General features: G+C 40.7%; 1 protein-coding gene across 4 annotated transcripts in view; it reads left to right on the top strand.

Moving 5' to 3' along the window:
* TNRC6B (trinucleotide repeat containing adaptor 6B) overlaps nucleotides 1-12,645 on the top strand; it is a 190,894-nt gene that overhangs the window by 161,056 nt on the left and 17,193 nt on the right. For all 4 annotated transcript variants that reach the window (XM_007453989.1, XM_007453990.1, XM_007453992.1 and 1 more), the window contains 3 exons: nucleotides 7,662-7,793; nucleotides 8,065-8,160; nucleotides 8,322-8,502. In XM_007453989.1, coding sequence (XP_007454051.1) covers nucleotides 7,662-7,793; nucleotides 8,065-8,160; nucleotides 8,322-8,502 — 409 coding nt within the window. The remainder of the gene's footprint in view (nucleotides 1-7,661; nucleotides 7,794-8,064; nucleotides 8,161-8,321; nucleotides 8,503-12,645) is intronic.

Here is a 12,645-nt window from a genome sequence, read left to right as displayed (position 1 = left end):
CTTAATCGCTGGACCACCAGGGAAGTCCCAGAAAAAAATGCTTCCCAAAACTACCCTCCCACCCCACTGGACGCAATGACAAGAATTATTTTTACGTAATCCCCTATCCAGACTTTGTTCGTATACAGGCATGCTTTTCACATAACTGCATTCGTGGTCACAACAGCCTGCTATTTTCATTAACGTTGGGTCATAACATTTTCTGGTTACTAATATAGTCTTCAAGTTGATCATTCTTAATGAAGAAGGCAAAATGTTCCATCAGGCAGACTTGATTTGATTTCCCTTTCCCAATTATTGGATATTGTTTCTAATTTTTCACTGTCATAAGTAACGCTGTAGAGAAATCCTTTATTACATAGATCTTTGCCCACATTATTTCTAAATTTAGTTGCCCAGAATGAAATTTCTGGGTCAAAGCACATGAACATTTAAAATTCTTTTTTTTCTTTTTTAAATCCTTTCCTCAGACCTTCTTTTATTTTATTTTTATAAATTTATTTATTTATTTATTTATTGGCTGTGTTGGGGTTTTTTTTGCTGTGCGTGGACTTTCTCTAGTTGTGGTGAGCGGGGGCTTCTCCTTGCGGTGGCTTCTCTTGTTGCGGAGCACGGGCTCTAGGCACGCGGGCTTCAGTAGTTGTGGCACACAGGCTCAGTAGTTGTGGCTCGTGGGCTCTAGAGCGCAGGCTCAGTAGTTGTGGCACACAGGCTTAGTTGCTCCGTGGCATGTGGGATCTTCCTGGACCAGGGCTCGAATCTGTGTCCCCTGCATTGGCAGGTGGGTTCTTAACCACTGCACCACCAGGGAAATCCCTGAACATTTAAAATTCTTAACGAGCAACTTCCCTGTTGGCACAGTAGTTGAGAATCAGCCTGCCAATTCAGGGGACATGAGTTCGAGTCCTGGTCTGGGAAGATCCCACATGCCGTGGAGCAACTAAGCCCGTGTGCCACCACTACTGAACCCATGTGCCTAGAGCTTGTGCTCCGCCACGAGAGAAGCCACTGCAATGAGAAGCTCGTGAACCTCAATGAAGAGTAGCCCCCGCTCACCACAACTAGAAAAAGCCCGTGCACGGCAACGAAGACCCAACACAGCCAAAAATAAATAAATAAATTTATAAAATTCTTGATGAATATTACCAAATTTTACATCCATTTTAACCGCTTTTTAGGGACAGTCAATAATTAATATAAACATAGGAAGAAGATATTGAAACTCATCTTTAAGATTTGTTACAAATGTTCCATACCATGGGTTTTTTCTACCTTGGCTTTTTCTTCCTGTTACTCAAATGTTCAGAAAGTAATATTCTGGAGGTGTTTGTCTTGCTTTTATTTTTATTTATTTTTTAATAAAGAGACCATTGTTTTTTGTGTTTTTTATTTTACTTTTATTTATTTTTGGCTGCCTTGGGTCTTCATTGCTGCGCACAGGCTTTCTCTAGTTGCGGCGAGCAGGGGCTACTCTTCGTTGCGGTGCGCGGGCTTCTCATTGCAGTGGCTTCTCTTGTTGTGGAGCACGGGCTCTAGACGCGCAGGCTTCAGTAGTTGTGTTGCACAGGCTTAGTTGCTGTGCAGCATGTGGATCTTCCCAGACCAGGGATCAAACCCATGTCCCCTGCATTGGCAGGAGGATTCTTATCCACTGCGCCACCAGGGAAGTCTGTCTTGCTTTTAAATTGCTGTCATTTTGCACTTGTAACGCTTCATTAAATGCCATATTGACTCCCAACTAGAGCTTCACTTTCTCCAACCCAGCTGGCGATTGAAAGGATTTTAAGCCAGAATAATTAATTCCCTGCCATGGGAATGTGCAAGCCTGCACTTTAATTACTCTGCAACCCAGGTATGAATAGTCATTTGCCAGGAGCCCAGTGAAGCATCTGTCTGGTCCTTTGTATTCACTGGAGGAGGACAGTACATGTGAATCTGAAGAAGGGAGAAGTTGAGGGCTTCCCTGGTGGCGCAGTGGTTGAGGGTCCGCCTGCCGATGCAGGGGACACGGGTTCAAGCCCTGGTCTGGGAGGGTTCCCACGTGCCGCGGAGCGGCTGGGCCCGTGAGCCATGGCCGCTGAGCCTGCACGTCCGGAGCCTGTGCTCCGCAACAGGAGAGGCCACGACAGTGAGAGGCCCGCGTACTGCGATGAAGAGTGGCCCCCGCTTGCCACAACTGGGGAAAGCCCTCGCACAGAAACGAAGACCCAACACAGCCAAAAAAATAAATAAACAAACAAGCCAAATAAATTAAAAAAATAATAAATTAAAAGAAAAGAAGGGAGAAGTTGAGCAGTGCTAGATAGGAAGTCCTCAAGGTACAAGCTTGATAGTCTTTATAACTGTCAACTTATAGAACATATGAGATGCTGATATTTAAATTAAAGAATAAAAATACCTTGTGTGAGCATTTCTTTAAGGTCTTTCTGTATCTATCTGTAAATAATATGTTTCATGTTCCCTGTTTTGAACTTTATGTAATGAAATCATACAGTATGTAGCCTTCTCTGACTGTTTTACTTGATAATGCTTGTAAGATTTTCCCATGTTGATTTAGGCAGTTGTGGTTCATATTGTATTCTACTATATGAATATACCATCATTCATTTACCTATTCTACCCTGCTGTTGATAGACATTTGGGTTGTTTCCAGATATTTGCTGTTACGAGCAGTGCTGCTGTGAATATTCCTCTATTTGTCTCCTAGGATGAATTTCTCTAGGGTACTGCTGGGTCATGGGCATGTTTTACTTTGAATGGTGGTTTCTTTAGCTAGTTTTGAGTAGTAGGAATAGTAAGGAAGGTGGTGGGATCATGGGCTCATGGCAAGGGGTAATATACATTCTCAAGACTGAAGAGAAACGGTAATCAGCAGACCAGCTGATTTGTCCAGTAGGTCTTTTAAAACTGAAGAGGGGGCTTACCTGGTGGCACAGTGGTTAAGAATCCGCCTGCCAATGCAGGGGACACAGGTTCAAGCCCTGGCCGGGGAAGATCCCACATGCCGCGGAGCAACTAAGCCTGTGCGCCACAACTACTGAGCCTGAGCTCTAGAGCCCGCAAGCCACAACTACTGAGCCCACGTGCCACAACTACTGAAGCCTCCTGTGCCCCTAGAGCCCGTGCTATGCAACAAGAGAAGCCACAACAATGAGAAGCCCGCGCACCGCAGCGAAGAGTAGCCCCTGCCTGCCGCAACTAGAGGAAGCCCACACACAGCAATGAAGACCCAACACAGCCAAAAATAAATAAATAAATAAATTTATTTTAAAAAACTGAAAGAGGGCTTCCCTGGTGGCACAGTGGTTAAGAATCCGCCTGCCAATGCAGGGGACACGGGTTCGAGCCCTGGTCCGGGAAGATGCCACGGAGCAACTAAGCCCATGTGCCATTACTACTGAGCCTGCGCTCTAGAACCCACGAGCCACAACTACTGAAGCCTGTGAGCCACAACTCCTGAAGCCCGCACGCCTAGAACCCGTGCTCCGCAACAAGAGAAGCCACTGCAATGAGAAGCCGCGCACAGCAACGAAGACCAAATGCAGCCAAAAATAAATAAATAAATAAATAAAAATTAAAAAAACAAAAACTGAAAGAAGGGAGGAGAAATGACAGTTCAGACAATGGCTCTTTATTTTGGAGGCCAGTAGGTTGGGAAAGAAAATAAGCAAAGGAGATTTCCCATGAATCATAGATGAAAGCTTTGGAAAGGAAGTTAGAAACACGCTGATCAGTACAGACAGCCTGGAGCGGCACTGTCCAGTAGAAATGTAACACAAGCTACATAATGGAATTTAAAGTTTTTAGTAGCCCCATTTAAAAGATAAAAAGAAACTGGTAAAGTTAATTTAATAATATATATTCTTTAAACCAATATATCTAAATTATTATCATTTCAACCTTTACTCAGTGTTTTTAAATTATATTAAAATTTTTACTTTCCTTTTTTTAATACCAAGTCTTTGAAATCTGGTGTGTATTTTACACTTAAAACACATCTTGGGACTTCCCTGGCAGTCCAGTGGTTGGGACTCCACGCTTCCACTGCAGGGGGCATGGGTTCGATCCCTGGTTAGGGAACTAAGATCCTGCATGCCACGTGCTGCAGCCAAAAAAAAAAAAAAAAAACCCCACAACTCCACTTAGGGTAGCCATGTTTCAGCTGCTCAATAGCCACATGAGGCTAGTAGTTAACATACCAGATGGCACAGGCCTGCAAACAGAGTTATTGTATTCGTTTCTTTTCTAGAAACTGCCACAGCAAATGACCACAAACTGGGTAGCTTAAAACAACAGACATTTATTCTCTTGCAAGTTCCGGAGGCTAGACGTCCGATAGCAAGGTGTCATCAGGGTTGGTTCCTACTGCAGGCTCCAGAGGAGAGTCTGCTCCATGCCTCTCTCCTAGTTTCTGGTGGCTGCTGGCAGGGCTTGGTGTTCCTTGACGTGTAAATGCATCACTCCCATCACCACCTCCATATTCACATGGCATTCTTCCCTGTGTGTCTCTAGACTTTCTCTTCTTCTAAGGACACCAGTCATTGGATTAGGGCCCACTGTAATCCATTATGTCCTCATCTGAAACTTGATTATGTCTACAAAGATCCTACTTTTGAATAAGGTCACATTTCTCAGATCACAGTTGGGCATGAATTTGGGGGGTGGGGGACACAGTTCAACCTGGTATAGTTGCTAAACCAAATGAATTTAAGATTCACACTGTGAAGGTAAGAAATATGATTTCATGAGTCACTGAGGTATGGTCTAAGACTCTGGTTTAGAATATGGTGTGATAGCGTAGGATATATCTCCACTCGTAGCCTCCTTCCCTGTCGCCGACTGCTCCCACCCCCCACCAAACAAAAAAAAGAAAGAAACCTTTTAATACAGTGAGGTTAGAACCATTATATCAGAGACAATAAGTTAAGCCACACTGGTGACCATTCAGGTGAACTCAAAGGAGAGATGAAGAATTATTATTTGAGAGGAGTTGTGGAAGGTGTGTCCCTCATGCTGGCCATAAAACTCGTGCAGAGGTAAAGTGCACAGTAATGGTGTGCCTGCTTTGAGCTCCTATCTGCTAGGGGTCTGTTAAAATAGAAAATCAAATAAGGTGGGTTTTTGTTTTGTTTTGTTTTTTTAAGTCAGTTTATCTTTATTTTTTAATTGAAGTGTAGTCGATTTACAATGTTGTGTTAGTTTCAGGTGTACAGCAAAGTGCTTCGGTTATATATATCTATATATCTGTTCTTTTTCAGATTCTTTTCCATTATAGGTTATTACAAGATATTGAATATAGTTCCCCATGCTATACAGTAGGTCCTTGTTTATCTGTTTTTTATATAGTAGCGTCAAACAAGTTTTTTAATTGGTTGGCAACGCTCAGCATCTCGTAGAGAGTAGAGAGGAAGCAGCTGGGAAAACTATTACTTTAAATTAAAATACTTTCCAAAATGAGAGAATTGATAGTTTAAGTGCAAGTGCCTGAGATCTTGGAAGAAAACGAGTTGGTGAGCCAAGTATAGGAAACTTGAACTTAGATGTTTTTAGACTAGAAAGTGTCAAAGAAAAGATAGGCAGATATTCTTGAGAATGTAGCAGAGACGGTGACTCAAAAGTATTAGGAAGCTGAAGAATTTAACTTTGACTGTGATGCTAAAGAAAGGTAACATGGGAAGAAGGGTTTAAGATGCATTAAATCCTACAGCAGAGAAAGAATTTGTGGAAAGAATTGCAGAGCCCTGATTGTGATCTTTGAAGAATGCTTGGGGTCTTCAAGGAGGAGGGTTTAATAATGACAACCCCTCTTTCCTGCCCAAATCCTGAATTTTTAAGACAAAAAGAGGAAGGCTTCCAGGGGCCTAAACGTCCCCTTTACTACCGAGAAAGCTGATACTGGAGAATGTGAGCTTCCTAATACTGAATTCCAAACTTACCCCCTAGTAACTGGAATAGGGCAGTCCTCCCTGTGGGCTTGCTGCCAGGATGTAAGGAAAAGAGGCCCAGAGTGTTATGATAAAGGTGGATGCCCCTCTGTGTGGAGCCTCAGGTCAGCAGTGAGAAAGAAGCACCCCTCCCCTACAATGAAGTAAGGAGAATGGGGGAATTTTTTTTTTTTCTAATTTTGAAAGACCAAGGAAAGTGGCTTAAAGACTGATAAACTTGGTGCCAATTCCAAGCAAGATTCTAGACCAGATTATCAAAAACATGGTTTCTGAGCACCTGTACTAGGAATCGAGAATCGTAGTTTGCTAACATATTTGAACTTAACTCATTTTCTTCACTGATTGGTAAAAAAATTTTGGATTATAGGAACGATAAAGTTGTTGTATCTCTATTTTGACAAGTCATTTGACAAGCTGTCTAAAACAGTTGTGTTGATTAGAAATGATTGACTATTCCTGGACTTAGACCAGTTTCAGGTTGGAAGGACGTTTTTAGTGGCACGTGACTAAATTTATCCTCAGCTCTGTCAAGTTCACCATTCCCGTCAGTCACCAGATGGGGAAACTCAAACTGGGAATAAGTGAAATAATAGGTAGAAGATAACTTGGTGGGGTGACTGTTAGTAAGTTAAAATATGAGAGGTTCATTCATCTAATAGGTGTTTATCGACCATCTGCTATGTGCCATGCATATAAAGATAGATGTAAAGTCCTAAGGATCAAAACATAAATTAATAAAATTTTTAAACCCAGCTGCTTAAAAATTACATGGGGGAGTAAAACGCCCCATGTAATTTTAATCTGATGCCCCATCTACAATTTTAATATTGTAGATTTTAATTGACAGTAGGCTTAATGTGTGAGTTAGGAGTTATGATATGATCATCAGAGAAGTTGAGATCGTAGGAACTGTTAAAAGCATGGCTTTTAGAAGAATAGTTAGTGATGGCCAGGTCTACCCAGTATTAGACAACATTAGGAAATGGCTTCTGTGTCCTGGGCTCTGCGTTGAGAAATTGAATTGAGATACAGGTGAGAGAACTGATCATATGTAGCCTGGAGATGAGATGCAGGTGAGCTGTAATCATTGTCTGGACATCTGAAGAACCATCCTGTGAAATAATATGAACATGTACGGAGTGCATTTCTAAGCATTTAACATGGGCTAACTCGTAAAATCCTCAAACAACCATTTTGGAGATAAGGAAAGTGAGGCTTAGAAAGGTTAAGTAAGTCACTTGCTCTGAGTCCTCTACCTTAGAAAAGGCAGGTCCACACGGTCTGCCTCTGGAACTAAGCTTTTGACCAGAATGCTATTTACCACTCATGGAAGAGGGAGTAAGTTTGTTCTCCATGGCACTCACTGATTCAGTGGGTTCAGTGGATGTTTTTATAGCACATTTCCAGTAATAACTTCTCAGACAAAAGTTATATTATCATTATTTTTTTCTTGATATTTTCTAGATTGTAAAATTCATAATTTTTAGTGTAGAAAAATTTGGAAGTCTAAAAAGAGAATTAAAAAGCTCCTGTAATTTCACCACTCAAAGACAACCATTGTTAACACTTTGGTATATTTCTCCCAGTTGTTTAATATTTTTCATAAATATTTTTCAAGGAAAAAATTGGCAGTGCTTGCTTTAGCTCTAATAAGATTCATTTCACGGAAAGAAAATTTTATTTTGATAAATTCTGAAAGTTCCTTCTTTTGGCTAGGTTTCTGCCTCAATGCTCAAGCAGTTTCCCAACAGTGGCCTGAATCCAGGTCTTTTCAATGTGGGGCCCCAGTTATCTCCTCAACAAATTGCCATGCTGAGCCAGCTTCCACAAATTCCCCAGTTTCAGTTGGTAAGTAGCAGATTTTCCTCCTATAGCTAAAAAGGTTACTTGCTTTTTTTCCTTTTTTTCTCTTTAGCTTTTATTTGCTTCATTTCATGCAAACTGTTGAGTGTGCTTAAGGGTTGATATATCAGCTCAACTGCAGGTAAATGTGACCCGTAGACTGGGAACTCCGTGGTGCTTCCTTCACGGGCACTTGATTCATTCACAGGCCCTTTCAGTTTTCCCAGTAAGTCTGTCTTAGGAAACTTTCGTCCTCTCTTTCTCCCCTGCTTTGTAGGCGTGTCAGCTGCTCCTGCAGCAGCAGCAACAGCAGCAGTTGTTACAGAACCAGAGGAAGCTTTCTCAAGCCGTGCGCCAGCAGCAGGAGCAGCAGGTACGTGGCACTGGAAGGGTCCCCCTGGTGCTCCACGGGAGGAATGCATCTCTGCTTAACCTCTTTGCTGGCAAACATGACTCAAATGCCGCCTTTCCCCGTGAGGTTCAGGGTGTTGGCTTCTCACGTGTCTGTTTTCCCTTGCCCCTGCTCGCCTCCAGCTGGCTCGAATGGTGAGCGCCCTGCAGCAGCAGCAGCAGCAGCAGAGGCAGCCCAGCATGAAACATTCGCCGTCTCATCCCGTTGGGCCCAAGCCGCATCTGGACAACATGGTCCCCAACGCTCTAAATGTGGGGCTCCCAGACCTTCAAACCAAAGGGCCAATACCTGGATATGGTTCTGGTAAGCTGTGAAGTAATGAAAACTGCCTGTTGAAAAATACCTGCCAGTCATGTTCTCAGCCTGGGGGTTGGACCTACATTACACTGTTTTCACAACAGTTGTGCAGGGTAGGTGAATATTTGTATCCCTGTCTTTCAGGTGAGATATCTGAGTTATTGATATCCTAGAGTCTCAGTGGTTTCCTGAAGCTCACCACACAGTAAATAACAGAGACAGACCTCCACCTTCTCTGGGTCCAAAGCAGTCTTTTATTACTTGTGAGTGGCAATCAGCTCTCCTACCACCAGGAATTTTTTCAAGCCAGTTAAATGTTTGTACCTGCTGTGACTGCTACACACGTCCGAGGTTATAATCTAATAAATTACATACACGTTGAGGCGTTTAGCTCTCCAGATAAAATTCTTCTCTTGAAAAAATGGGGAACTGATATTAAAATTATAAGGCAAACTGATAAAATTCTTCTGATATTAGTGTCTCATCTGATTTAAATAGAATTAGCACAAGTAAAGTTATACCTTTGACATTCATCAAGAATTTGTTGGCAGGCAAATCGCAGCTCTTTCAGAACTGGGGAACATGTTGTAAGCAGAGTCCAGTCAGTGAGGCAACGGTGATTTAAAAATAAAATTAAAAAATTAAAAAGGTACCACACCCCACAGCGTGTTTCTTCTCAGACTGACAACATTTAGATTTTCTTTCGGTGAAGACCGTACTTTTCTCTGCAAACTCAAAAACAAGAGTTTGGGGAGACTTGAAATCCATACTCCCAGGTGACAAAGTGACCCTGGACAAATGGCCCTGCTCTCTGTGCTCTGTGAGGTGCCCACCGCCCCGTGGGGAGGCCACATCCAGAGAAGAGCAGAGCGTTCAAGGACTCCTTGATCCTGGACAGTTGTAAGGGAATTAATTTACAGATCCTCAAGTTCTACCAACTGTACTTAAAAATGATTGCCTGAGAACTGACTTTTAAATTCAAAATAAACTTTCTTCCATATGACATAAAAGAAGGGCAGATTCTCCACCATCCCGTATCCTATTAGAGCATGCTTCTCTGAGGTTCCAGGCAAGGAGGAAGCCTCCCTTGATGACTAATGATGGTGCCGTTACCGCTGGGTTTCCAGTCTTCACCTTCTGAATTGTGTCTTCTGTTACAGATGAAGCTTGACATAAGAGCCTGGGTGTGTTGGTGTGTGTTCAGTTGTTCTGAATTTAGACACTGTACATGATAGTGAAGTGGGGCAACTGTGCTTCTTTTATATCCACTTTAGTCAAAGGGTGCGTAGTTCTTGAAAAGGAATCCAGTCGTATAAAGCAAAGAGAGCATCTGGAGGCCACAAATGGCTTTTTCACTTGTTTTAAGAACACAGTTCTTTTCAGGCCTTCTCAGTACTCATCCTGAGGGTATGTCTTAGTTGAAAAGAAAAGCACCTTTGAACAGCTTGAGCAGTATAGTTTAGTGAGACTGATGCTTTGAAACATACGTTTTCACAGCGAACCAGGTAAAGCCTGTGGATAAACTTTTATGTGATTTCCTTTAGACTGGGTATGCACTGGTCAATTAGTTGTTAAAAACCTAAAATCATGATGTATTTATTTCGATGACAGTCTTTATAACATCTTTACTATCTGCTGCCCCCTATTAAAAAGTAAAATTATGTGTTGGCTACAAATCTGTTAATTTTTAGCAGTGTATACCTCTCTTATTTATTAAATATATAGAAAAATTTTATCATGATGTCTTATTAGATTAATCGTGTTGTTTGTGATTATTATACTTAACTATTCCTAATGACTAAAGGATCAGTGTTCAGTATATATACATATGTACATTTACTGAAGAAATTTCATGGTTTTTTTTTTTTAATCATATTCCTGTTTCATAAGTAACTTAAAAAGTTAGTTCTGCATTATAATCCAAATTAAGTAAGGAGGAAGAACATATTGACTTATTTACATCTGCTCACTTATTAAACAATTGATAAATTAATTTTATTAGGTCTTTATATTAATTGTGATCTGACCACTTATAATCTGCCTTACAAGATGCATTTTGCAGTTTATTTCACAGTTACAATTCTCCTTAATTCATATTACCACATTTCTTGAAATTGAAAAATTGGGACTGAAAACAAGTCTGATTTGGCTGGCTATTTTGAATAAATTGCATCTATAGCTGTAAGATTTTGATGAAAATATAGTTAAAGCATTTACACAGGTTAAAATTTTTTCAAAAAAGATTATATGGCAAAGCTGTAATAAAATGAATGAATGTACATGAGTATAAATGGTGCTGAGTACAGCAAACTAAAAAAAAAATAACCTGTAGGTTAAAGACTAGCAAGAATAATTAAGTTTCTTAATAAATATTGATAAAGCCTCTACTGGTATATTTTCTCAGAATTAAAAAGTTGAATGACTTTCATGACTGCTTAATGGGTTACCCTTAGCTATTTTTGTTTGTGTTTTTTTTTTAATATTTATTTTTTTGTCTGCTTTGGGTGTTCATTGTGGAGCGTGGGCTTCCCTCTAGTTGCAGCGTGCAGGCTTCTCTCTAGTTGTGGCATGAGGGTTTTCTCTTCTCTAGTTGTGGCGCGTGGGCTCCAGGGCTCGTGAGCTCTGTAGTTTGCAGCACGCAGGCTCTCTACTTGAGGTGCGCGAGCTCAGTAGTTGTGGCACGCAGGCTTAGTTGCGCCGTGGCATGTGGGATCTTAGTTCCCTAACCAGGGATAAAACCCGCATCCCTGCATTGGAAGGCGGATTCTTTACCACTGGACCACCAGGGAAATCCCCCTAGCTGATTGTTTTTGTAAAGTAGATGGTTTCTAATTTTCTGCTTTTAGCAAAATGGAAAATATACCTAATTGAATTTTCACATGATAATGACCTATCTAAAAATTAGTATTTATACTAAATATATACTAAATACTAAAATTAGTTTTAGTATTTGTTTTATTGAGCTGTGGGCAGGGGGAGGAAATATACCTAAAAAGGAATGTAAAGAAATAACTGATGTAATTACAAGGCTCCTCCTTTTCCCATCGCCTTATTTGTGTAAGATATCTTAGTGCTTTATCAAGACTACAGAAATTTTTTAAATAGAAATAGTGTGAACTAGATCTCACTCTAGTATTAAGTCATAGTCACTCACAAATATCTGAAGTAATCGAGAAGCAAAGTCACTCATCAGGAAGGGCATGTCAAATAAAATTTTACTTTTTATGTTTAAAATTTATCAAAATATGTAATATTTCTGTGTGTGGTATATCCAGTGAAAAGTGGAGTTACAAATAGTAGAGATTATTAAAATAGCAGAAGAATAACTATATCTTTCCTGGTATTATGATGTGTCAATATCACGTGTGCATGTGGACATGGATTAGAACAGTTGTATTAAAGGGGCAACTGTGGATGATTTGTTTCTTTTATAATTTATTCTTTATTATAATTATTATTTTTTTAGCATCTTTATTGGAGTATAATTGCTTTACAATGGTGTGTGAGTTTCTGCTTTATAACAAAGTGAATCAGCTACACATATACATGTATCCACATCTCCTCCCTCTTGCGTCTCCCTCCCTCCCTCCCTCCCTCCCTATCCCCACCCGTCTAGGGGGTCACAAAGCACCAAGCTGTTCTCCCTGTGCTATGTGGCTGCTTCCCACTAGCTATCTGTTTTACATTCGGTAGTGTATATATGTCCATGCCACTCTCTCACTTCGTCCCAGCTTACCCTTCCCCCTCCCCCGTGTCCTCAAGTCCATTCTCTATGTCTGCGTCTTTATTCCTGTCCTGCCCTTAGGTTCATCAGAAACTTTTTTTTTTTCTTTAGATTCCGTATATATGTGTTAGCATACAGTATTTGTTTTTCTCTTTCTGACTTACTTCACTCTGTATGACAGATTCTAGGTCCCTCCACCTCACTACAGATAACTCAATTTCGTTTCTTCTTATGAGTGAGTAATATTCCATTGTATATATGTGCCACATCTTCTTTATCCATTTATAATTATTATAAAACCCCAGGAACTTGTTTTTTAATCTGCAACCAAAGTAATAGTGGAAAATATAGAACTATGGCAAAGAGAGTGAAGGAGTGATCAATTAAGGACAAGTTAATTTGAGAGAGTTTCCTTAAGGAGGTAA

The sequence above is a fragment of the Lipotes vexillifer genome, unplaced genomic scaffold (assembly GCF_000442215.2).
Source record: "Lipotes vexillifer unplaced genomic scaffold, Lipotes_vexillifer_v1.1 scaffold382, whole genome shotgun sequence".
Taxonomy (NCBI): Eukaryota; Metazoa; Chordata; class Mammalia; order Artiodactyla; family Lipotidae; genus Lipotes; species Lipotes vexillifer.
The sequence above is the reverse complement of the archived record's forward strand: the minus strand, read 5'-3'. Positions and strand labels throughout refer to the sequence as shown.